The sequence below is a fragment of the Zootoca vivipara genome, chromosome 5 (genome assembly GCF_965207765.1).
Source record: "Zootoca vivipara chromosome 5, rZooViv2.hap1.1, whole genome shotgun sequence".
NCBI lineage: Eukaryota > Metazoa > Chordata > Lepidosauria > Squamata > Lacertidae > Zootoca > Zootoca vivipara.
This window is the reverse complement of record NC_142588.1, coordinates 69,801,021-69,825,917: the sequence shown is the minus strand read 5'-3', so window position 1 is coordinate 69,825,917 and position 24,897 is coordinate 69,801,021. Positions and strand designations below refer to the sequence as shown.

The 24,897-nt window shown below is 43.3% G+C and overlaps 1 protein-coding gene across 1 annotated transcript in view; it reads left to right on the top strand.

Annotated features, from left to right (window-relative positions):
* The first annotated feature begins 14,433 nt into the window (after nucleotides 1-14,433).
* Nucleotides 14,434-24,897, top strand: part of DNER (delta/notch like EGF repeat containing) — a 105,540-nt gene continuing 95,076 nt past the window's right edge. Inside the window, exon 1 of the mRNA XM_035134007.3 lies at nucleotides 14,434-14,854. Within this exon, the coding sequence (XP_034989898.3) occupies nucleotides 14,591-14,854 (264 nt within the window). The 5' untranslated portion in view covers nucleotides 14,434-14,590. The remainder of the gene's footprint in view (nucleotides 14,855-24,897) is intronic.

Here is a 24,897-nt window from a genome sequence, read left to right as displayed (position 1 = left end):
TAACCCAGAGATGCATTTTAAATAAAAGGACACATTCTACTCATGTAAAAACATGCTGATTCCTGGACTGTAAGAGGGCTGGATTTAGAAGGTGATTGGGCTGCACCCGGCCCCCAGGCCTTAGTTTGCTTAGTTTGGGGACCCCTGCTTTAAAGCATATCTGTGAAACTGCAGTGGTAGGAACCGAGGTTTGTTACTTTTTTAAAGAACTGGCTCTCTACAAAAGCTGAACTGTGTCCAGTATATCTCTGTATAATACAGCTGCATGATTCATGCTACTTCTACAGCTGAAGATCATCCCTACTTCATGTGACATAACTTCATTAATACATCTTGGCTGGGGTGGAAATTAACTTCCATGATGCCATGTTTGTAGGTTTTCCAGACACAGCTCATTTCCAACTTTCGAAAACCAGAGTTGGGTTGTACTAACCTTTTAATCTGATCAGATAGTAGGGTTCTTATGCTGAAATAAACATTCCTGTATGGATATACTTTTGTATCTGCAATCATTCATCCATTTTTACTGAACAAATAGCTGTTGCTTCTGCCCTTTGAGTTTGTGGCAGCAATAAGTATTTCCTCCTTCCCTTTTTGTCAAACACATGTAACAGTGTTGAATAAGTACTTGAAACCAAGCTTCCATACATAATCCTTGTCTGTGTGCCCCTTAGCATTAACCATGAAAATAGTCTTATCTAAGCTACTGTTTTAGTCATTTGTGACCTCTCCTTCCTTGGGTCTTTCCCCAAAAGAATCCCAGATCGTTGAGTTGGTGTTCCTAAATGTGTGGTCCTGTTTTGAGAATTAGGGCATTTTAAGATAATATTAAAAGCTATCAAAGGAAAGGCAACCCTTTGTTCATGCAGAGGGAAGAATTCTCATCCTGGTTTTGCATCTAGACACATTGTTTTTGTCTTCGGCAGCATAAGTAGTTTACATGGTACCACCTTTCAAACATCAAAGTGGACAAATCCATAAAAATCTCCTAGGCTACCCACTTTTGATTACTCCAGGGGTGGCAAACCTTTTTCCAGCCAAGGGCTGCCCTGATCCATGGTCAACCACCTGGGGTCCATATGTCAACATGTTGTTGTTTAGTCGTTTAGTCGTGTCCGACTCTTCGTGACCCCATGGACCATAGCACGCCAGGCACTCCTGTCTTGCACTGCCTCCCGCAGTTTGGTCAAACTCATGTTCGTAGCTTCGAGAACACTGTCCAACCATCTTGTCCTCTGTCGTCCCCTTCTCCTAGTGCCCTCAATCTTTCCCAACATCAGGGTCTTTTCCAAGGATTCTTCTCTTCTCATGAGGTGGCCAAAGTATTGGAGCCTCAGCTTCACAATCTGTCCTTCCAGGGAGCACTCAGGGCTGATTTCCTTAAGAATGGATAGGTTTGATCTTCTTGCAGTCCATGGGACTCTCAAGAGTCTCCTCCAGCACCATAATTCAAAAGCATCAATTCTTCGGCGATCAGCCTTCTTTATGGTCCAGCTCTCACTTCCATACATCACTACTGGGAAAACCATAGCTTTAACTATACGGACCTTTGTCGGCAAGGTGATGTCTCTGCTTTTTAAGATGCTGTCTAGGTTTGTCATTGCTTTTCTCCCAAGAAGCAGGCGTCTTTTAATTTCGTGACTGCTGTCACCATCTGCAGTGATCAAGGAGCCCAAGAAAGTAAAATCTCTCACTTCCTCCATTTCTTCCCCTTCTATTTGCCAGGAGGTGATGGGACCAGTGGCCATGATCTTGGTTTTTTGATGTTGAGCTTCAGACCATATTTTGCGCTCTCCTCTTTCACCCTCATTAAAAGGTTCTTTAATTCCTCCTCGCTTTCTGCCATCAAGGTTGTGTCATCTGCATATCTGAGGTTGTTGATATTTCTTCCGGCAATCTTAATTCCGGCTTGGGATTCATCTAGTCCAGCCTTTCGCATGATGAATTCTGCATATAAGTTAAATAAGCAGGGAGACAATATACAACCTTGTCGTACTCCTTTCCCAATTTTGAACCAATCAGTTGTTCCATATCCAGTTCTAACTGTAGCTTCTTGTCCCACATAGAGATTTCTCAGGAGACAGATGAGGTGATCAGGCACTCCCATTTCTTTAAGAACTTGCCATAGTTTGCTGTGGTCGACACAGTCAAAGGCTTTTGCATAGTCAATGAAGCAGAAGTAGACGTTTTTCTGGAACTCTCTAGCTTTCTCCATAATCCAGCACATGTTTGCTATTTGGTCTCTGGTTCCTCTGCCCTTTCGAAATCCAGCTTGCACTTCTGGGAGTTCTCGGTCCACATACTGCCTAAGCCTGCCTTGTAGAATTTTAAGCATAACCTTGCTAGCGTGTGAAATGAGCGCAATTGTGCGGTAGTTGGAGCATTCTTTGGCACTGCCCTTCTTTGGAATTGGGATGTAGACTGATCTTCTCCAATCCTCTGGCCATTGCTGAGTTTTCCAAACTTGCTGGCATATTGGGTGTAGCACCTTAACAGCATCATCTTTTAAAATTTTAAATAGTTCAGCTGGAATATCATCACTTCCACTGGCCTTGTTATTAGCAATGCTTTCTAAGGCCCATTTGACTTCACTCTCCAAGATGTCTGGCTCAAGGTCAGCAACCACACTACCTGGGGTGTATGAGACCTCCATATCTTTCTGGTATAATTCCTCTGTGTATTCTTGCCACCTCTTCTTGATGTCTTCTGCTTCTGTTAGGTCCTTACCACTTTTGTCCTTGATTATGGTAATCTTTGTACGAAATGTTCCTTTCATATCTCCAATTTTCTTGAACAGATCTCTGGTTTTCCCCATTCTATTGTTTTCCTCTATTTCTTTGCATTGCTCATTTAAGAAGACCCTCTTGTCTCTCCTTGCTGTTTTTTGGAAATCTGCATTCAGTTTCCTGTATCTTTCCCTATCTCCCTTGCATTTTGCTTGCCTCCTCTCCTCCGCTATTTGTAAGGCCTCGTTGGATAGCCATTTTGCTTTCTTGCATTTCCTTTTCCTTGGGATGGTTTTCGTTGCTGCCTCCTGTATAATGTTACGAGCCTCCATCCATAGTTCTTCAGGCACTCTGTCCACCAAATCTAAATCCTTAAACCTGTTCCTCACTTCCACTCTGTATTCATAAGGGATTTGATTCAGATTGTATCTTACTGGCCCAGTGGTTTTTCCTACTTTCTTCAGTTTAAGCTGGAATTTTGCTATAAGAAGCTGATGATCTGAGTTACAGTCAGCTCCAGGTCTTGTTTTTGCTGACTGTATAGAGCTTCTCCATCTTTGGCTGCAGAGAATATAATCAATCTGATTTCGATGCTGCCCATTTGGTGATATCCATGTGTAGAGTCGTCTCTTGTGTTGTTGGAAGAGAGTGTTTGTGATGACCAGCTTGTTCTCTTGACAGAACTCTATTAGCCTTTGCCCTGCTTCATTTTGAACTCCAAGGCCAAACTTGCCAGTTGTTCCTTTTATCTCTTGATTCCCTACTTTAGCATTCCAATCCCTTGTAATGAGAAGAACATCCTTCTTTGGTGTCATTTCTAGAAGTTGTTGTAGGTCTTCATAGAATTGGTCAATTTCACTTTCTTCAGCACCGGTAGTTGGTGCATAAACTTGGATTACTGTGATGTTAAAAGGTCTGCCTTGGATTCGTATCGAGATCATTCTGTCATTTTTGAGATTGCATCCCATTACAGCTTTTGCCACTCTTTTGTTGACTATGAGGGCCACTCCATTTCTGCTACAGGATTCTTGCCCACAGTAGTAGATATGATAGTCACCCGAACTGAATTCGCCCATTCCCTTCCATTTTAGTTCACTGATGCCCAGGATGTCGATATTTATTCTTGTCATCTCATTTTTGACCACATCCAGCTTACCTCCACTCATGGTTCTTACATTCCAGGTTCCTATGCAATATTTTTCTTTACAGCATCGGACTTTCCTTTCGCTTCCAGGCATATCCGCAACTGAGTGTCCTTTCGGCTTTGGCCCAGCCGCTTCATCAGCTCTGAATCTACTTGTACTTGTCCTCCGCTCTTCCTCAGTAGCATGTTGGACGCCTTCCGACCTGAGGGGCTCATCTTCCAGCGTCATAACTTTTATATGCCTGTTGTCTTTGTCCATGGAGTTTTCTTGGCAGGGATACTGGAGTGGCTTGCCAGTTCCTTCTCCAGGTGGATCACGTTTAGTCAAAACTCTCCACTATGACCTGTCCATCTTGGGTGGCCCTGCATGGCATAGCTCATAGCTTCTCTGAGTTATTCAAGCCCCTTCGCCACGACAAGGCATTGATCCATGAAGGGGACTCATGTCAACATGAGTATGGATGAATTGTTTAAAGTGGGTGTTACCATCCTTTTAAAAAAATTCCTTCCAGCAGCACCTTAAAGATGACACATTTGTTTTTGAGGACACATTTGGAGGGGGTCACATAAACCTCTTGTCATCACAGAATTGCAGCAGTCATCATTTTTAACAATCATATATTCATAGAATTGGAAGGGACCACAAGGGTCATCTAAGTCAGTGTTTCTCAACCAGTGTGCCTCCAGATGTTTTGGGACTACAACTCCCATCATCCCTAGCTAGCAAGACCAGTGGTCAGGAATGATGGGAGTTGTAGTCCCAAAACATCTGGAGGCACACTGGTTGAGAAACACTGATCTAAGTCCAACTTCCTGCAATGCATGAATCTTTTGCCCAACATGGAGCAAAATGTTTTGCTTTATTTTTAATATTTTGGAAATAAATCTAGAGCATATGCAGCCCATGGCCCACAGATTAGACCAGGGGTCAGCAACACTGTCCCTCAGACCTTGTGGGGGGCTGGACTATATTTTGGAGGGGGGGGAGGGAACGAATTCCTATGCCCCACAAATAACCCAGAGATGCATTTTAAATAAAAGCACACATTCTACGCATGTAAAAACACGCTGATTCCCGGACCGTCCGTGGGCCGAATTTAGAAGGCGATTGGGCCGGATCCGGCCCCCGGGCCTTAGTTTGCCTACCCATGGGTTACCAGACATCCCCAAACTTCAGCCCTCCAGATGTTTTGGACTACAATTCCCATCTTCCCCGACCACGGTCCTGTTAGCTAGGGATCATGGGATTTGTAGGCCAAAACATCTGGAGGGCCGCAGTTTGGGGACGCCTGGGTTAGACCGTCAAGAACTACCTGCAGCTGAAAGTATTAGGGCCAGTCAATGCCCATGTGGTTTGAAGAAGAGGATTTGGAAATCTTGATGCTGCCCATATCCTAATGAAAGTGAGTTCTTATCGTATAGCTGTGCTCAGTAACAGCCAGGAAAATGGGCCTCATAGGTAAGAAAAACAGTTTTCTGTTGTCCTGCTGTTTTTCCATTGAAGATTTGTTTATTTTGCAAGCTGCATAACATTACTTCCTGTGTTCAGACTTTTTTGAGGTTTTAATTACTGTGCACTGCAGCCTTTCTCATAATACTTCCTTTCTTCCCTAATGCTTTGGAATCGAGGTGACCTTGAGGACACATTGAGAAATGGTGCTTTATATAATATGTCCATGTTCTTTTATTAATTGCCAGTGGGCTTTCTGAACAGCTGCTGTGTGTTCCTTCAATCAACGATCCACATTTCTAAGGCCTCTTTCTTCTCAGCGAATCCTTTAATTTTAGAGTGTACTGTCTTTTCTAACTTACATGACAGAAACATGAGAGACACTTAGTTTGTAAAATAATTCTGAAATGGAATGATAGCAGCACAGAAGGGAAAGCACTATTTTTTTAATTTTAGAAGTTCATAGAATCTTGGAGTCGGAAGGGACCCAAGGGCCATCTAGTCCAACCCCCTGCAATGCAGGAATCTCAGTTGTATCTAATATAGTGCTAAATTAGAGATGCTCAGTGGTAATCTTGTTTCACTGGCAAAATACAGCAGCAGAACCTTACTGTGTAAGAGATTGCACAAATCTGGTGTGCAAGAGTTACCAGAAACCTACAATCTGTTGCACAACGAGCACAAATGTTTCAGTGGATTCCTCCGTTGTGCAACATTAAAATTCATCTGTCTGCTAGTACATGTCATGGACTGGTTGGGCACAGAGGAATGGTGGGAGGAACCAGTTGGGGAACCCCCCCCCCCCAGGGGAAGAAGGCTCAAAGCCAGGGGAATGGTGGTGAGACAACATAGAGAGATAAGACAGAAAGGTAGAGGTGTCTGAAGCCAAAGAGGTAACAGGGCTGTGGCAGAGATAAGTCCAAAATCAGAGGCAGAAGCTGAAGCAGGAAAGCGTAATGAGGGAGATCAAAAGGCAGAGATGAGTCGGGCTGGTGAAGAGGCACAGGTGTCCACCCCACCCCTCCTGTTGTGACAAGCTCGTCTTCCCTCTGGTCTCTCAGAACAAGAAGAGGCATTAAGAGGGCAGAGGAGAGATGGGCACCACACAGTTGAAGTTGATTGCTTGGGAAACCCTCCAGAGAGGAAGGGACTTAAGAAGAGTTTGGATTTGATATCCCGCTTTATCACTTCCCTAAGGACTCTCAAAGCCGCTAACAATCTCCTCTCCCTTCCTCCCCCACAACAAACACTCTGTGAGGTGAGTGAGGCTGAGAGACTTCAGAGAAGTGTGACTAGCCCAAGGTCACCCAGAAGCTGCATGTGGAGGAGCGGGGACGTAAACCCGGCTCACCAGATTACGAGTCTACCGCTCTTAACCACTACACCACACTGGTAGCTGTGTGGAGGCAGGAACCTTCAGTCTCAGCAACTGTTTCATGGGGGAAAGACATAGCAGAGATGAGTTGCTGTGCTCATTAGGCCTGACACTCCTGTGCTGATCATGTTTTTGCTAATAAAGAGTTAACTCCAACTGCACGGTGTGATTTACTGCTGCCTTGCTCCTGACACTGCAAGAGCCCTTATTCTAGCTGCAAGAGACCACCAGGTACAGCCCAAAAGTTGTAAAGCAATTTTTTAACAATGAAATCCACTTTACAAGGTGATAGCTCTTTCATGTTCATGATGAACAGTGCAATCCTCTGCATGTCTACTCATAAGCAAATCCTATTGAGTTCAGTGGAACTTAACTGTTGCACAGTGGAAGTTGTTCCATTAGCACGAAGTGCAACCCATTGTTTCCTACTTGGCCCAGACTGCTTGTTAACTCTTACTGACACTTAGTTCCACTTTGCTACACTATAGGCCTGAATTTATAACCCTTTGTCATTCAACACACATACAACGTACCACTCATTTGTGTGTGAAGGATGTGTCATTCTGTGTTTTACTGGAAACGGGGCTATAAGGTCTGAGATGATTACTGTAAGTCTATCAGAACAGAATGCTTTGTTGTTTCTGTGAACTGAGAACATTTGGGATCTTTCCTGCAGAAAGTGGGGGGAAGCAATGAGGAAAGAGAAGACTTTAAGCACTTGACAGAAAATAAATACTGTGATGTGTAAGTGTTCATGCATACTAGTGAACTTTTATTTGGTTTATTAAAAATTACCATGAAACTGTTGACAGCTTCAGTTGACTATACGAACACAGAAGTTTTGTTTAAGCTGCTGCCTGCTGAACAGTGTGAAACAAATCTTACAAAGTCAACAGTTTCACATGTGCACAGGCACCTGTTTGGGGGCAAGGAGGTCAACATTTATCAGAGACCATTCTAGGCCAGGGAAAGGTGGAGAGCCTGTGGCCACCCATCCATTGTTGGACTCCAGCTCCCATAAATCTCAGGCATTGTGGCCCAAGGTCAGCGATGATGGGAGTTGTAACCCAGCAACAACTGGGAGGTTTTAGGTTCCCCATCCCTGCTATAAGGTGACAAATAAAGTAAAACGTATTAAATGCCAACTTGTCAATAGCTCCTATGGTTCCTTCCTTTTACTTCGTATCCTCAGCAGTATTTAACTGAATTTCCACTTGCAAGATTGAGTCTTAAGTAGAATATCTCTTTAATAGTGGGTATACATAAATGTTATTTTAGCCAATTACCCGTGAACATATTATTCATCCTATATGCAACAGAGAGTCAAGTTTTTCCCTTTATTTACCCTTGCTTGGGTTTGAAATGTATCGTTAGCCTAATAGCTTATTAGTGCAGCTTGAATCACTGACAGTCTTACTCAACCTTATATCTGAGGATTATCCGTATCCGAGTAGCTGAAAGAATTAGAGGAGATCATTCTGTTTTGGATAAATAGCAAATAAAGATATTTTTAAATCCCCTGGATTTCCCTGTTCACGAAACATGCACACGCGCATACCTAATCACAGATTGATTCCCATAATAACTCCACACTTGGATATAAAGAGTTGTGCAAGGCATACAGAACTCTTTTGAGAGAACTCTGTGATTTAAATATGGATTCCAAATATGCACAGCAGAGCATAACTCTGGGCTCCTGGGGAATCGCAGAATGTGCTCACTGCAAATATGACAGCTTTACAGTTAGTGCCATTTCTAAATCGAAATTATTAATAATATTGGTCAGGCACAAGATACATGATTAAAGGGACTGCTCCAGCACAATCAAGAACAATTAAGCCATGTTTTCCTCAGTGTTTATTTTCCTTAATAGCTGCCAGTATTGGGCTGTGTGTGCTGCTAACAAATTAACTGATTACAGCAAAAGAATGCAAAACCACTCACTTGCATCTGGTTCCTTATTTCCGCTTTATGTGCTGATTTAAAATGTTTGCGGGTCTATGAAAACAACAGCAGAAAATGCAGCCAAATTGTTCCCTGAGGTGAGGGTAATGTGTGTTTGTGTGTGTATGCATCTTTTGCTCAAGTAATGAGAACTCTGGGAAATAAAAACAAAGCACTCAATGTATAATTTTATCTTAGTATCCAGAAAAGGTACGTCGCCTCTTTGTCATGTGACCTTGTCAATCAGAACAGTATTGTTGATAGGATGTGATGCAGCTTGGAAAGCCAATAGCCTTTCTTGCCAGGAGACAGATTGGCCGTGGCTTTGTTACAAGTGATTCCAAGAGTGCTTTATGTGGCTTTGTCCTGTGCATCTTTTTACACTGTGTGTAAGATCTGTTGAAGCCAATGGCACTTCCACCCACATGAATGGGGAGAAGGTCCAGTGAGTCCTTTTTTAAATAAGTCCTAATAAAAAAGAGAGTTAATATAACAGTCAATAATGCATTAGAATATAATTATTAAACTCTCAGAATATCAGCAGATAATAACTAAACAGAAATTCACTCTCAACCATTACAATAAATCATTCCTAAATTATAATCAATAAAAATAGCAACAAACTTACAGTTCATACCATAAAATACCACAACACATTTTAAAAAAGTGGGAAGATTGAATTGAGCAACAAGACCACATAACTTGTGAAATTATTAAAAGATTCCGCCTCCTCGAGTCCTCTTCTCTCTTCCCAGAGGCTTTTGCTGTTCTTAAAGCTATGGCCTGCCTGGGAGAGGCTGTTGCTCAGCTGGACATGACTGAGGGTGGGGAGGTAAGGCTCTTTCGCCCTTCCCAAGCTGGCTGAGCAAGGTGTTATGGCTACTCACATTTCTGTGCCTCTCTCTCTAGTTACCCCATCCCACTCTGCCCCCAGAGCCCTCCTCAACATTCAACATTTCTGTTGGTTGTGGGATGGGGCTGGGGCTGAAAAGGCCTGGTGCTTGTGCAGGAGGTTCATCATGCAAACTTTTGAATCCAGACCTTAGCCTGATAGGAATTGTTTGTGAATGCTGTTAATGCAGGACAGAAAACAGCAGATAGTTGTAAACTGACTGTACATTCTAGCCAGGGTAGATGTTAATTCATGTTACGTGTGTGTGTGTGTGTGTGTGTGTGTGTGTGTGTGTTTTCTTTGTGAAACAGCCGAATGGTTACTTCATGCATTGCAGTTATATTCATGTTTACTCAGAAGTAAGTTCCACTAAGTCCAATGGGGCTTACATGCTAGTAAGTGGGCATAAGGTTGCTGTTCAAGCGATGCAGAACATTTTTTCAAAGCCCCTTTGCTTAAGAGAATTGAGGCATTCAAGCCACAACCAGACTCACTAGATAACTTCTACTGTCTGCCTTTCAAAGAAAGATGAAACAATTATAGGAAGTGAAGGAACACAGCTGAAATTGTTTTCTGGGACTGGAAGTTACAGCTATATTACATCCCATTTTTTCTCCTAGGAGGTCATGTGTCATACAGGGTTATTCTCCCCAAATTTATCTTCACAATGACCCTGTCATGTTTGTTATGTGGATCAATAGTCCAAGGTCACCCAGGGAGTGTTTTCAACCCAGGTCCTAGGTCCAACACTTTAACCACTACATCACATGGGCTCTCTGTGAAGTGCTCCTTCACATCTCGAAATGGCCCATGGATGCTCACCTGTAATATTACAGGTTGGCGGTATGTTCAGATCATATTTACTTCTTGATAAACAATGCAGGCAGAAATTCAATACATACTTTCCTTGCAGGGAGACGTAACCATGTTTCAAGGTTACAGCTGCCATATAGCTTTCAAGGAGACTCAATAAAAAAGTTTGAGAAGATGACTGGTGTCCTGTTCTCAGTATGCCTTTTTAAACCAGTAACTCTGTAATAGTTGTGAAGGCATAGTTCAGGCATAGGCAAACTCTGGCCCTCCGATGTTTGGGACTACAATTCCCATTATCCCTAGCTAACAGGACCAGTGGTCAGGGATGATGGGAATTGTAGTCTTAAACATCTGGAGAGCTGGAGTTTGCCTATGCCTGGCATAGTTTCATGTGGACTCTTAGTCTGCAATGCATCACACTGGCCTGCTGAGGGCTGTGCAATAATAGCAATTCATGACAAATAGAGGATTTGTTCCCCTGAGGGTTTTGTTGAGTTCATTTATCTCCCACTAAAAAAATAAAGTAGATCAGGCAAGCCTGAAGTCTGCCTGACACTGCTGCAGAGGGAGACTGGGCGGATCAACTTAATTTTTATTTTTACGTTACTAGGACCAGAAATCTAAAAGCAGAGTGAGCTGCAAAATAGTGGCTGGCATGTGAGCAGGGACCTGCTCTAAGAGTTAAAGATTGGGTGCTTCTGAGCATATGCACAGCCCAGGAATTTGTTTTCAGCATCAGAACTGAATTCATAGTCCTGTCGCACACAATTCCAGTCCTGATTTTCCTCCTAAATTTTCTTAATCTCATGCAGCCCTGGGGTCCTTTGGGAAGAAGGGTGGTATATATGGTACATTTAATCAATGAATGAATAAACAGACAAATTTAGAAGGGGGAGGAATTCATTCCTTCGTCTTCTTTTTTTTTAGCTACTGTTGTCAAAGCGTTGGGAGGCAAGATCTACTGCAAATCACTCCGAGATCTACTAGTATATCCCAATATATCTTCTATTGCTCATATTGATTCGTACCCACAAATTAATATATTTATTAGAAGTATGTGTGTGAAAGCACAACTGGGTGTTTGTGATTGCTTGGGGTTCCCCTGGGCATAAACAAATGTGTTTTCGAGAGCCTGGGAAGGCAGGAGAGAACAATTCCCCTTCCCATCAAACATGGTTTAGTGGACAGAGGACCTGGATTGAGGAGGTCTGGACCTGGATTCAGATTTCACTTTTCCTATGAAGTACCTTTGTTTAAATTGTTCTGTTTTGAGGCTATCTTCATATAGAATTTCACCCTCAACATTCTACATTTAAGACTTCATGTCCAGTAGGGAGCCTGTGTCTTTGGGAGCCTGTGTGTCTGTACATATTGACACCATAACATTGCCAGAAATTGTGATGGTACTCAATAGCACAGAGGAAGAGGCTTGGGGTTCATGAGCTTGTGAATACAAAGTTGAAAACTGAGTAACTTGATTTTTCTGCCTCCCTGTAAAATTTTGTATGGAATTATTTTGGAGTTATGGGCAGGATACTTTTTAAGGATACTATTTAAGTGTTTAATTGCATTGCTTTTTATACTCTGTAAGCTGCCCTGGGACCTTCTGGTGAAGGGCAGGTAAAGAACACAATAAATAATAATAAAATTAATAATAATAATATGAACTGTAAGGCCTGTAGAGGGAGTTAGTGTGGCACCAAGTGTATCACATGAAAACTCGGCATACAAGGAGTGGAAGACATTGAGAAGTACTGTAATGGAAAAATGCATTGCCCTTCACATCAACTTGATTAGACTAGACTGTGATTAGTCTAGTAACAAATTCAATCTGAGCAATCAGTTTGGCTTAATTCAGGCAACACTTTCAGTTGCCGTCACACACAATCCTGGGAAGTTGCTATTTTATATAAGAGCTGGCAATATGAACCTGCCTTAGATCACTGCACTCAGTCTTGTCTAACCAGTAGTGGTTCACCAAAATTTCAGGCAGAGGTCTTGACCAGCACCTGCTACCTAATTATTTATGCTACAGATTAAATCTGGGGCCTTCTGCAGGTGCTCTACCATTGAGCTACAGCTCCTCTCTATAAATACTTAAATGTCCATTATATTTTGCAGAGGGCTGACCTCTCTTCCATGCCACCTACCATATGTCAACTACTCCAGTTCTCGTCATCTGTTTCCATCACCACTTACCGCCAGTTTCTCCATCCTGGTGAGCAGAGGCCAATATTTGATCTGGAGAAACAGCACCAGCCCTCCCACTTCCTCCTTTCACAGTGGCTGAATGAATGCTGGCTGGGGAGGTCGCCAACTCTCCTCCTGCCTAAGTTCCTCTCCCCATCACCATAGCAGATGTTGTTTCCACAAGCAAAGCAGCAGTTGTGGGTACATGCTAGCTTATGTAAGCTTGTTCTTGCGCCAGGTTTAGTGCAAAATGATACATGTGTGCATTTGTGCTTTTGCTGGCTCATTAGGGCTAATGGGGCACTGCCCCCCAATCGCAGGATGATCCACTGCTTCTACCTGTGAGGCAGCAGAAGTGTATGGCCTTCGCTGCCACATTCTTGGAGTTGCCATTGCGCTCGCTTCCGAAGCCAGTTCCTGAAGAGGGTGGGATGCATTAGAAAACTGCAACCGCTACCCAATTCTTTCCCTATTCAAAGATGGATGTTTTCCTGGGGTGGGAGGGGAGAGGAAGCAATGTGTTGCCTGTGTTTGGCTACTCTACTGGTGCAACTCAACTAATGTCCAGCTTCGTTTTATTTTGACTTTTTCGAGAGTGACAAGGAGACATAGTGTTGGCAACGGGCAATTGTGCAGATAACAAGTGGGTCAAAATGATGGCGTGCGGAATGCATTCTGGTTGGGGTTCCAGCCGGCCACACTCTTTTTTCAAGATACTCCAGTTTTCAACCAGCAATAATCGCGCCTCGGATTAACTTTATTAATCCTTCACCCCCCCCCTCAACAGTTGGCATTCTGTTCACTGAACATAATTAATCTTCTGCTATCAGTTTGGGGGTCCATCTGCACTCCCCCCTAGGGAGATTATTATGTACTTCTGCAAATCGCTGAGGTTCCCCAAACCTCACAACAACTTTCCTTTCGAAGGGGTATGGTGTCGACCTTTTTGCTACAGGACCGTCAGGACAATCCATGGTCTGAGAATGGAAGTGTTGATTATTTTAGGATTTATCTTTGTTTCTTAAAATTGAGACTGATTGAGAATGAGAACCAGTCACACCTTCTCAAATTCACCGGGGACAAGGACGCCATATTCTGTAAAGCATGAATCCCGCTGCTGTTAAGGGACAGGGAAACGTCCACGCGTGTGTGTCTGCGTGTTTTTAGGATGGGCTGCAACTCAGAAGCAGGTGCCGGATATCCTGAGGAAGAAGCCTCCGGGCGCCCCCTTTCCTGTCTCTTTTCTAGGCGCACCAGCTGGTTCATTCGTGGCCCAACCTCAAGGCCACGAGGCCCATGGAGCTCCTCGCACTTTCGAGGAAGAGGCACAGCAGCCAAGGACAGCCAGGAGGAATGGAGCCTGCCTTGCAAATCACACTCTGGTACTCATGGAGAGTAGTAGTAGTAGTAGTTGTACCGGTAGTTGTTACACCTTTTCCCTATTCTGCTCTCCTGGCTATCCCGTTGTTGTTGTTGTTGTTGTTGTTGTTGTTGTTGTTGTTGTTGTTGTTGTTGTTGTTGTTGTTGTTGTTGTTGTGTTCTCCCTCCACAGAGCTCAAAACAGCTTACATGGGTTTTCCTCGTTCCCGCCCTACCCCATCGTCACAACCACCCTGCGAGGTGGACTCTGGCTCCAAGGTCACCCAACAAGCTCGCTGAGGATTTGAATCCTGCCCAGCTGCCCCTTGTCGTCCTATTACCTCTCAGTGACGTAATGGCGCCCAGGAGGTGAACTCTCTCACCAAGGACCCAGCTTGCCCGTGGGCGCGTGTGCGTCACCGCCCTTCTCCCTGCACTCTCCCGGCCTCCTGCGCCCCTCTTAGCGCCAGTGCGCTCTCGGCTGTGTTGCGCTCGGCTGGAGCGCCCTCTTCCGGCTGCCGGCGCCGCCGCTTCTCCATGCCGGCCACTCCCTCCCCAGTCTCCGCCCGCGCGTTGCCAGAGCCGGGTAGCCGCTGAGGCGTCTCCTGCGCCTCGACTTCTTCTCGCCGGGAGCCGGAGAACCGAGACCCGGACTCTCTTCTCGCCTTCGCCCCGGGAGCCCCCGGGACCAGCCACCATGCCCCGCGCCGCCCCGCTCCTCCTGCTGCTCCTCAGCCTGGCCCAGCGCCGCGCCTGTCTCGCCGGGCCGACCGCCGCCGCTGCGCCCCTCGACAGCCCCGCCGACCCCTGCCTCAGCCAGCCCTGCCGGAACAACGGCACCTGCTCCTCGGCGCTGGCCAAGCTGCCCGCCGTGCCTCACCTCCTGCCGCTGCTTTTCCTCTCGCCCCAGCCTGCCTATAGCTGCGCCTGCCCGCCGGGGGTCACCGGCAGCGACTGCCAGGTAAGCCCGGCGCGGAGACGTGCCTCGCCTGCGCCTTGGTGTCCTCCCGTCCGAGCCCTTTGGAAGCGCCCGCCCTGGGGAGGCTCCAGCTACAATTTCTCCTTATCCCCCTCGCGATCTTGCCTGCTCTTTCCGCCGGTCTCATCTCTCGCCCTCCCTTCTCCCACCCGTTTCCCTGGGTTTCCATCTGCCTATGGATTCGCCGGATCCCCTCCTCCTTCCATCGCCTCCCTTCTTCTTTTCACAGCCGGGGTTGTGCTCTTATCTCTGTGCAATTTCCCCTCTTGGCACTTGCTGGAGGAGAGATCTCCCTCTCTCCCTCTCGCATCGAATTCGCGCAGTCACGTCTTGTTGCCCTAAGCCCTTCTATGCAGATCTCCTCCCTGACCTCCCCTCACTCCAATTTCCATGTCGGTTTGGCGTTAAACAACTGCCTCGATGCCCTGGGCCGTTTCTCTCCAGCCCTCTCTAGTAGGGAGAGGGGTCCTCGGGCATCTTGTCTGCACGCACACGGGCAGACCAGACGGCTGGGGCTCCATGTGCCTGTTCGTCACTGCGGATTCGGGTGGCGGCGCTGGGAACGAGGGCAAATGCTCGAGGGCTCAGAATGAAGGGCATGTTGGGCACCTTGAGTATGTGCGCCCCCCCATGGCTTTTGCGTGTAGGTTATTAGACTCGGTAAAGCTGAACTTGGTTTCCCCCTTCAGTGATGATGGGTTTTTGTGGTTGTCAGAGTCTTAGGTCTTCTTCAAGCATTCTGCTAACTGTTGGTTGACTTAAACCAGAGCGATGTTTCTGCTGTGCTCAAGGTTAAATCTGAATATTTTTAATGTTGCTTTCTCTCGGCCCCCCTTCTTTTGGAGAACAATTTCGGTACTTTTCTTTACAGATCCTGCCTCCGTGCTTAATATACCAGTGGTTTTTTTGCCACTATTGTCAAGATCAGGGTTTGTTCTTAGACTTCAAGTCATTTTGTGGTTTGACTATCCGTTTAGTGGAATTGTAATGGGTTGGTAAAATATAACTTGGGCAGCTGTGCGTTGGTTTTTTTTTTTAATCAATTCCTTATTTATGAAGAATACAACGAAGGCTGAAAACTGCTTTGAAAGGCTTTACTAATAATCCCCATTTGCTCTGGTTTTTATATTTTTATTTTTAATATAGAGCTTTTAATCTTTTCCACTTTGGCAAAGAAAGAATATTATTACTATGTTGACTTAAAAATGGTGTACATGCATCCATTCTATAGGTGGGGGGGGGGGGGAGAAAAGAAAATGTCAGTTTGGTTTGATTTCATTGGATACAATCGGTGGAAGCTTCAGTCCTGTTCATACTTACTTGGAAAGACCCACTCAGCTCTGTTTAAAACATGCTTGGGCTATTATGGAGAGGGCAAATTTTTCTGTGTTTTTTTCTCTTTTTCATTTTAGGATGCATAGCAGAAGGGTCTGTGACCTTTCTTTCTTTTCTTTTTCCAGAGGGGTAGCTGCTGCAGTAAAAAGATCAAGAGTGTCTTGTGACACCATAAAAACCAACTAATTTATTATGTTACACGCTTCTATGTGAACTACCTTCCACTTCATCTGATCCATGAAGGATTATCCTGAGTCAGGTGCCATGATGCTCTTTCTCCTTTTTTTATTTGTATTGTTAAAAGAAACACACCAGCACCAAAGCTGTAGCGTCTGTGGATGCAAGGAGGACGAAAGCGTTGGAAATTTAAAACAACAACCCCCTGCAACACAGATATTGCTTATTGAACTTATTAGGGAATAATTTTTGAGAGAGACTGAAAGAAAGTTATGTGTTTTGTTTTAGGGAACATCTCTTGCCTCCTTTCAGCCATGCAAGTCCACCACATTGTGTCAATTCAATTGGATTTAAGTGAATTAACTGGAATATTTTTTTACCTAGTTTAGCAGTCTCATTAACAAGAGTTTGACTGTTCACAGGGTGTCTTGTGTGCTAGTAGAGAGAGAGAGACCAGTGTGGTTGGTGCTGCCTGCTGATGGCTATATACTGTAATATGTGTGACACAGATAAATTGTTCTTCTAAATGCCAGAACAGCCTAATGCTGATTTGCAAAGGCCTGGAGCACGGCTGGCCCAAAACATTTTGGCACTGGAGGTGAACTGGGAAGAAGGGATGAGTGAAGATCTACAATGAGAACCAGGGGTGGGAATCAAAGCAACCTTACCCGACAGTTGAAGTGGGGATCGAAGACCAGCGCTGCAGGGAAAGGGGCCTGCTCTGAATCATGCCAGGTGGGTGCAGAGTCCAGGAGTCTCCAGTGTTGGGAAAATACCAGCAGTTCCTGTTATTCACCAAGAGGTCTCTAGAGGTTTCCTTGCACAGCAGCCTCTTGCCAAATAGGAGGCACTGCTGATGGTCTCTCCCTGGAGACAAGCAGCATCTCCTATTAGCCAAGAGGCCACTGTAGAGGCAGCGTTGTGGAACTGCCTAGGAGGAAGCAGATCTGGCCTCCAAGGATTGTGCCATAACTGTCTTTGCCCCATTGCGGAGGCAGTAGCAGTGGGTGATTCATTTCTTGGAGGCTTGATCTGTTGGCCCGGAGGATCCTGCCACCTGAGGCAATTGCCTCGCTTTGCCTTGTGGATGGGCTGTCCTTGGCCTGGAGGAAGAGGCATTGCTTTCAGGAATGGTATGGAAGGGGCCAGAAAGGATTTTCAGGTTGCAAGAGAATTGGTTAATAAAGTCATGAGTGCTTATGAATCTGAATTAAGTATAAAAATATATTGGAATCTTCCCATTGAAACCAGTGACTCTAATCAACGGATTGCAGCAGCTAGTCAGTTGGTGGATGCATGTAGCCTGTTCAGCACGGCTTAGATAAACATCACCATGCAGATGGAACATGGTATTCAGATGCTTACCTATTTCAACAGCATAAGTAATGCTTTTGCATGTGGATCTCTCTTAGATGCTTTTAACTTTGGATGTATAGGGTTCAATAAGATGGGCAGGTGTGTGTTTATGATATTGATGTAGATATATATGAGAAACCCAATCTATATTGAGGCAGACATTTAGAAACATATCAGACAGCTTTTGTTTGCTCAGGCTAAGTTTGTCCAAAGCTAGGAAGATGTAAATCCATGATTCAGGCATAAGGATAGTTTACTTTTGAAGGTATTGATGGGACAGCAGAAATAATGACAAATTTTTATTTAGAAGAAGATGAAAGCTCCAAGATAAGAATTACAACCACATTGCAATAGTTAGATGGTATTTCTAGATCTCTAGGACAGATGGATGATTAAATGCACATCTCTCTCACCCCACCCCAATATCTGTAATAATATCACAAGAATTGCATCTGAATCCAGTTTATTTTTGGGGAATTGGGGTTCAGAGTAAGAGGCAATTTCACCTAAAAATTTGGTAGCTAAAGGGGATTGTTAAAATAGCTACAGTGTAACTTCAGCAAATTCGGATGCATTTTATAGTATTGTTGGAAGGAGAGACAAGAACGATGACAGTAGATGCATTCAAAATATTTTTTTAATAAAGATTTTTATTGGGTTTTCAACAAATTATAATCACAACACAAAGTTCCTCTTTGCACCTCCCCACTCCTTTCTGGGACAGATGATACATTTATTATGTCCTGCCACAATCGTGTTTGTGAACTCTGCGGATGCCAGTTGCGGGAATGTTAGAAAATTTTATGAACGGCAGCTACCATATATTTCAACAAAGTCATCTGCATCATGTGTGCTGTTCAAGGTGTGCACCCTTTTTGTCAGTTTTTCCGATATAGCAATTGTCCATACAGTCTGTCTCCATCATGTGATGTGATGTCCTTTCCAATTCTATGTGCTATGTTGGGAGTCGTGCTGTCACTGAAAGAAAAGTAGTAAGTTCCTTGTACGTACTGTAAATTGAGCTGGTCTTCTTTGAATATTGCCGGTAAACCCAGACTTGGATTACAGTGTCCCTGCTAGTTTGTAACATTAGTTATTTCTATAAAGGCTCTCTCCAAGAATGGCTGCATATGTTCACATAGCCACCACTTATGGAATGTCATACCAACTGTGCTACACCCTCTCCAGCACATTGTCGAGGATGCTTTCTTAATTGAGTTGCCGCATCTTAATAGAGTAAAATGACATCTATATATTAATTTTAAAAGTGTGTTCAGAATATTTTAAAAGTATGCAGCTCTTTTCTACCACTATGGCCAATCTTTCCTGACTTTTTAAAAAAACTTGCCAGCAATCAGTTGCTGCGGCAACTGGTGTCTGTCTAGAGCAGAAGAAAATCCATGCAACTTGTTGCTGCAGACCATTTTTGGGGATACATGTATTAGGTAGTGTATCCTTTTTTTAGTTGTGTGCCATCAAGACAAATCCAGTAACCTATCCTTTGCAAGGGTGTGTGTGTGTTACTCTTTTTGTTTGTTACTCTGTTATACGTTTTTTAAAAAATAATTTTTATGTTGTAAACCGCCTTGTGATCCTTGGATGAAGGGCAGTATAGAAATTCAATGAATAATTAATTAAATAAACATAAACCTATGTGTTACATGGTGATATGTGTGAGGAACAAAACCACCATTTCCTGCTGTACCAAGTTACAGTGGGAGCTTGCTTAATGAACTTAATCCGTTCTGGAAGTCCGTTCTTAAACCGAAACCGTTCTTAAACTTAGGCACGCTTTCCCTAATGAGGCCTCCCGCCGCCTGTGCCCTTCCACTGTTCGGATTCCGTTCTTAGACTGAGGTAAAGTTCTCAAACCGGGACACTATTTCTGGTTTTGCGGAATTTGTAAACCAAATTGTCCTTAAACCGCACTGTTCTTAAACCGAGGTACCACTGTATAAGTTTAAACTCCAATGCATTTAGTTACATGTATTTCCCAGGAGGAATGCTTTTAAAAAACTGCTGCTGTGCAGCTGAGATGAGCAGCCTTAGTGTAAAGGCTGTATCCTGGAGGAAAAAGGTTGTGCTTGAAGTGGCCCTAAATGATCTAAAATTGCAATTATTATATACAGCAGCCAGGCAGCTGTGCATGGAAGCCTTCCTGAGACCAGCTTTTCCAACTCATGGTGTATAGGACAGCAGTCTTAATGTGTTAAGTTGGGTGATCATGGTAGTTTATTGCCAAATTAAAATGAGTTGCTTTTTCCTATTTCTGATTTCTTGAAATAATTTGATTTAAAAAATAATCATTCTGTTGCAGTTCGTTTCAAACCCATCACTGAAACTTTCAAATTCATTTTCACGTTGCTGATTTATCAGTTGTGTTTTGATTTTATGCATAGAAATAGGCTGTGCAATTAATGGACATCTTCAGCCTTGTTTTCCTGAATGCTTAAACCCTCTCTGCCTTCTGTGGTTTGGCATTGGTACAGACACTGAGGAACTTGCCTCCTGTTCTGTTTCAGAAATAATGAATTCCTGGAACGGCTTTCTGTGTCACCAGCACTTGTCTTTAGTGCTGCACTCCTCCAACCACTTACTCCATGCTACTGAAACGTGGCAATAATATTTCAAGTTAATGGATTTGAGTATTACCATGTATTACCGTTCTTATGCTCCTGCCGCAAAATGTGGCAGCCACTGTTTCCTGTTTCATTAACGTCTATGTGCCATGTCCATCTGACAGATGGTTTGCCATTTCTTTGTAGTAGAATGTGGGTTCTGCCTTGTGCTGTTTGTGAATAAGACTCATATACTACAGATGTACTTTTTTTAAAAAAAAGTTTTACTTGCCAACCATTCGCCAAGATTTCAACCAAAACACGGTATTCCAGGTTCAAATTTAATTTCTTTCTCCTGTTAGAACTGAAACATTGGTTATCTCTCATGTTGTCAGTAATGTGTTTAGTATTCGGCTGTGGTTGCCTTCCCATGGAATGCATTTTTGTTGGCAGTATGGACCTTCTTTCCTTCCCTCCCACACAGGCAGGCCCCTGTGCACCTAGGAGAAGCATTTGTGAGAAGAATGGGAAGTCCCATTGTGGAAGTCTGCTTGGACGATGCTTGATGTCTCCCAATGTACTTAAAGCTTTGATGGTGTTTCCTGCTTGGCAGGGGGTTGGACTGGATGGCCCTGGTGGTCTCTTCCAACTCTATGATTCTATGACTGTATATTTAATTCAGGCTTGTTTAATTCTCATTGCCACCTATAATGTTTTCTTCTGCTTTCAGGTTTTTGATCATTTCTGACTCCTGCTTTTAAGTGCTTGCATTTCCTCATAGGAACAGAAGTCAATCTAGCTCAGCATTGTCTATCCAGAATAGCAATGGCTTCCCAGGGTTTCAGACAGGGGGACTTTTCCAGCCCTATCTGGAGATGTCGGGGATTAAACCTGGGACCTTCTGCATACAATGTGGATCAGGCATCCCCAAACTCGGTCCCTCCAGATGTTTTGGGACTACAACTCCCATCATCCCTAACTAACAGGACCAGTGGTCAGGGGTGATGGGAATTGTAGTCCCAAAACATCTGGAGGGCCAAGTTTGGGGATACCTGATGTAGATGGTCTACCACTGAGCTATGGCCCTTCCCCTCCTTGACCATCAATAATTCTTTTTTATTCCATGTTCCATCTTTTCTGTCAGTATCCTTTAACTCACCAACTCGTAGGAACGTGCTCTGTTTAGAGTCATCATTCCTCCACTCTGTGTGTTCCATTCATATGCAATACTTTGTCTTCTTACATATGGATGGCTTTATATTTGGGATAGGTAGGTAGCCATGTTGGTCTTCAGATACCAGGTATCTGAAGAAGTGTGCATGCACACAAATGCTCATACCAACGACAAATTTAGTTGGTCTCTAAGGTGCTACTGGAAGGAATTTTTCTATTTTTTTATTTATTTTGTATTTGGGAAACTTCATTCTCAGGGGCTGAACACAGTTCTCTCTATGCTGTTGCTTGGGATTTGCCCCTCCACTGGCCACAACTTCTCACTGGCTGTGCTCCATGCCTTGCTTTTGCTTGGCTGGAATGTGTTCCTGAACTGGGATAATTCCTCTTGCTTGCTTGCACAGACATGGTGGAGATGGCAAAATTAACATGTTTAATCAGAGAAAAGTCATGGTTAACATTTGTTAAAGACTGGAAACCTCCCATAGTTGTTTTTTTTTGAGTGAAGAAGAAAATGAAATAAAGATATCTGGATTTATTTTTTTAAAAAAGAAACCTCTGACCTCTTTCACATTGCTGCACCCACTTTCACTTTTGTTTACACCCACTTTTTGTATCTGGTCCCTCCCATCACTGTTATGCGGCCCTTTGAACATCAGCCAAGAGGGAATGCATCCTTTGGAATGAAAAGGTTTCTCAAGTGTTGGTTTAAAATCAGTGACGTCTCGGAACTTTTTTCAAAGAGGGCCAGATTTGATGAAGTCAAGGGCCGTGAGGGCTGACCAAAGGGCCAACCAAAGTTATTGAGCTTTTTTTAGGATTGAAATTGTTGAGGTTTTGTAGGAATTAAACTGCCAGAGGGGCCAAATTAGGCCCCTGAAATGGACTTTGGATATGCCTGGTTTAAATGAACACTGAAGATGCAACTCTCCCCCCCCCCAATGTTTCCCTCTTATCTCCTCCTCCATTTCTGTACCCTTCGTTACACCTTCCTAATTTCTGTCATCTTTACACTTTGAGCAGAGTATTTTATGTAAAATGTTTAGTTTTTTAAAATTAAAAAATAGTTTTTGTTTTTGTTTATTAAAAAAGTAGTAGTAGTACTGTATAAATCATCACATATTTCCCCCTTCTCTAGTTTGGTATTGCATCTAGAGATGATTTCTGATAGCGGAGTACTGTTTTCATTATAAACCCTAATTTAATTTTTGGATGATAATGGGCTTCATTTCTATTTGTACTTCAAGGTCAGATTGTATTCAAATATTTACACTTTTGGGCTATTCATGTAGAAACGTCTGCAGACTAATGTTCAAAACCCCTAATAATTTAATCTTATGAGAGAGAGAGAGAGAGAGAGAGAGAGAGAGAGAGAGAGAGAGAGAGAGAATTTTTGGATTACTCATGCTTATCTATATATTGTTGGACACACACTCCTAGAAATTGAGAATAGGAAGGATTTAATTTCCTGTACTGGCAGACTTGGGCTGTAATCTAGGAGGCTGCTCATTTAACTCCATGGCACCAGCTTTTAAAATAATTTGCAATGCAGTACAGACAGCTGCTGCTGGTGAAAGAGTCAGAATCCCCACTTTATATATCTTAGCCATGTATAGGTGTTTGTGTGTGTATAATATGTATTTTTATTAAATATTTTATTGATTTACAAAAGTATGTGCAATGTCTCTCTTAGCCATTTATATGACTGAAAAGAATCTCATGGCTTTAGAAATTTGACTACATTCCTGAACTTTGATGGCCCAATTCTCACTTTATCTTCCTCTGCTGAAAGACCATAGATTTATTCGAGCTGAAATGGGAGCTCTTCTTTTGTTCAGTATCCAGCAGGTATTTCCTCATTAGGTCTTTTGCATTATTGAGACCTAAACTTTGTGGTGAAAAGCCAAAATTATTATTATTCTTTCCTCTTCTTCTTCTTTTTCTTCTTCTTCTTCTTCTTCTTCTTCTTCTTCTTCTTCTTCTTCTTCTATCACTCATAGCCGAGTAAGATTGTCTACCATGAACACGGTTTTAGCAATGAGTCCATAAGTGACTGGAGGCCAATTCTGGATCCACACATCCTACCACAGTGGGGACATAGGTTTCCGGGCGGGAGTTGATCACGGTGAGGGTTTGCCAAGTGTGCCTTCCTCTTAGTACGTTTCCAAAATAACATAACCTTAACCTCATGGCTTTTATCCAATGGCTTTCATGTGAATCAAGCAGAACTACCAGCCAGCCAGTAGGGTCCAAATTGAACTGTAGCCAGGCCTGTGTAAAAATTGAGTGAAGACCAGCTTCAAAATGCAGAATAGCATGCAAAACACATCCCAGTACAGAGAAAAAAATGTCTAAGGAATTTAGATTCCAGTGAGCTTAAATTGGCATCAACCTAGATTTGAATATTGTAAAACAATTGAGCTAAAATAATTGATCTTAAAAACTTCAGGCGCATAGGTCTAAAACTATGATATTTTGCTTGGAAAAGGCACATTAAAATTGTGGTGCTTTACATAGCTCTCCCCCCCCCAAATTATTAGTAAATCCAAAGAGTTGTGTAAACACATGGATAGGAGACATGCTTAAAATAAAGCACTCTGAAATGCTAGACCTGTGTGCCATCATAATGATTTGTGATTGTGATCTGCCAGATTGCAATTTTGATGAAAGGCTACTGGGTTTGTCACACTGTACAGGTAAGTTGATCACACTCTTCCAAAGCACTCATTGTCTGGTGGTGCCAGGCTTAACAATTAGGTTGAAAATGTGATTCTGATACAGTACATTTACCAGTTCCAGACCAACTTAGATTTAAGAAGAAACGTCATAACTGTTGTGAAAGAAATGTAATACAATTTTAAAGTAACATTCACTTTTGTTTTTTCCTCTTGGGAGCTCATTATATCAGGCGTGCCCAGCATAAACTCAGCTCCCTTAATTTTATTTATTAGTTTACATATTGTTTATTACACTTATTAGTTGCTTGTCACCCAAAGGTCTGCATGCAACTTATATCAGAGAAAAAGATATGCAAATACATTATACCACGGGGGAGGGGGGAAGCCAGGGGGAAGAAATCATATAATACGTTAACATTCCATACAAAGTATTGGGAAAACAAAAACAGCACACCAGTTCCATAAACAGTAATAAGAACAACATTAGCAATACATAAAAGCAAACACAACAATTCTCCCACACACCTAACTAGCAGATAAACAAAAATGCAGTGCCTCTCCCTAGCACTCAAACCATTCACATTGACCTGACAAGTCCCCACCTGACCCAAAGGTACAGTGTCAAGATCAGCTGCTGCAAATCAGTGGTGGGTGGTGGTTCTAGGGTCCTTCAGGGATGCTCTGACATCTCTCTTCTCCCTTCAGTGGGGAGCAGCAGCAAAAACAGAGCAGTAAGATGGTGACAAAA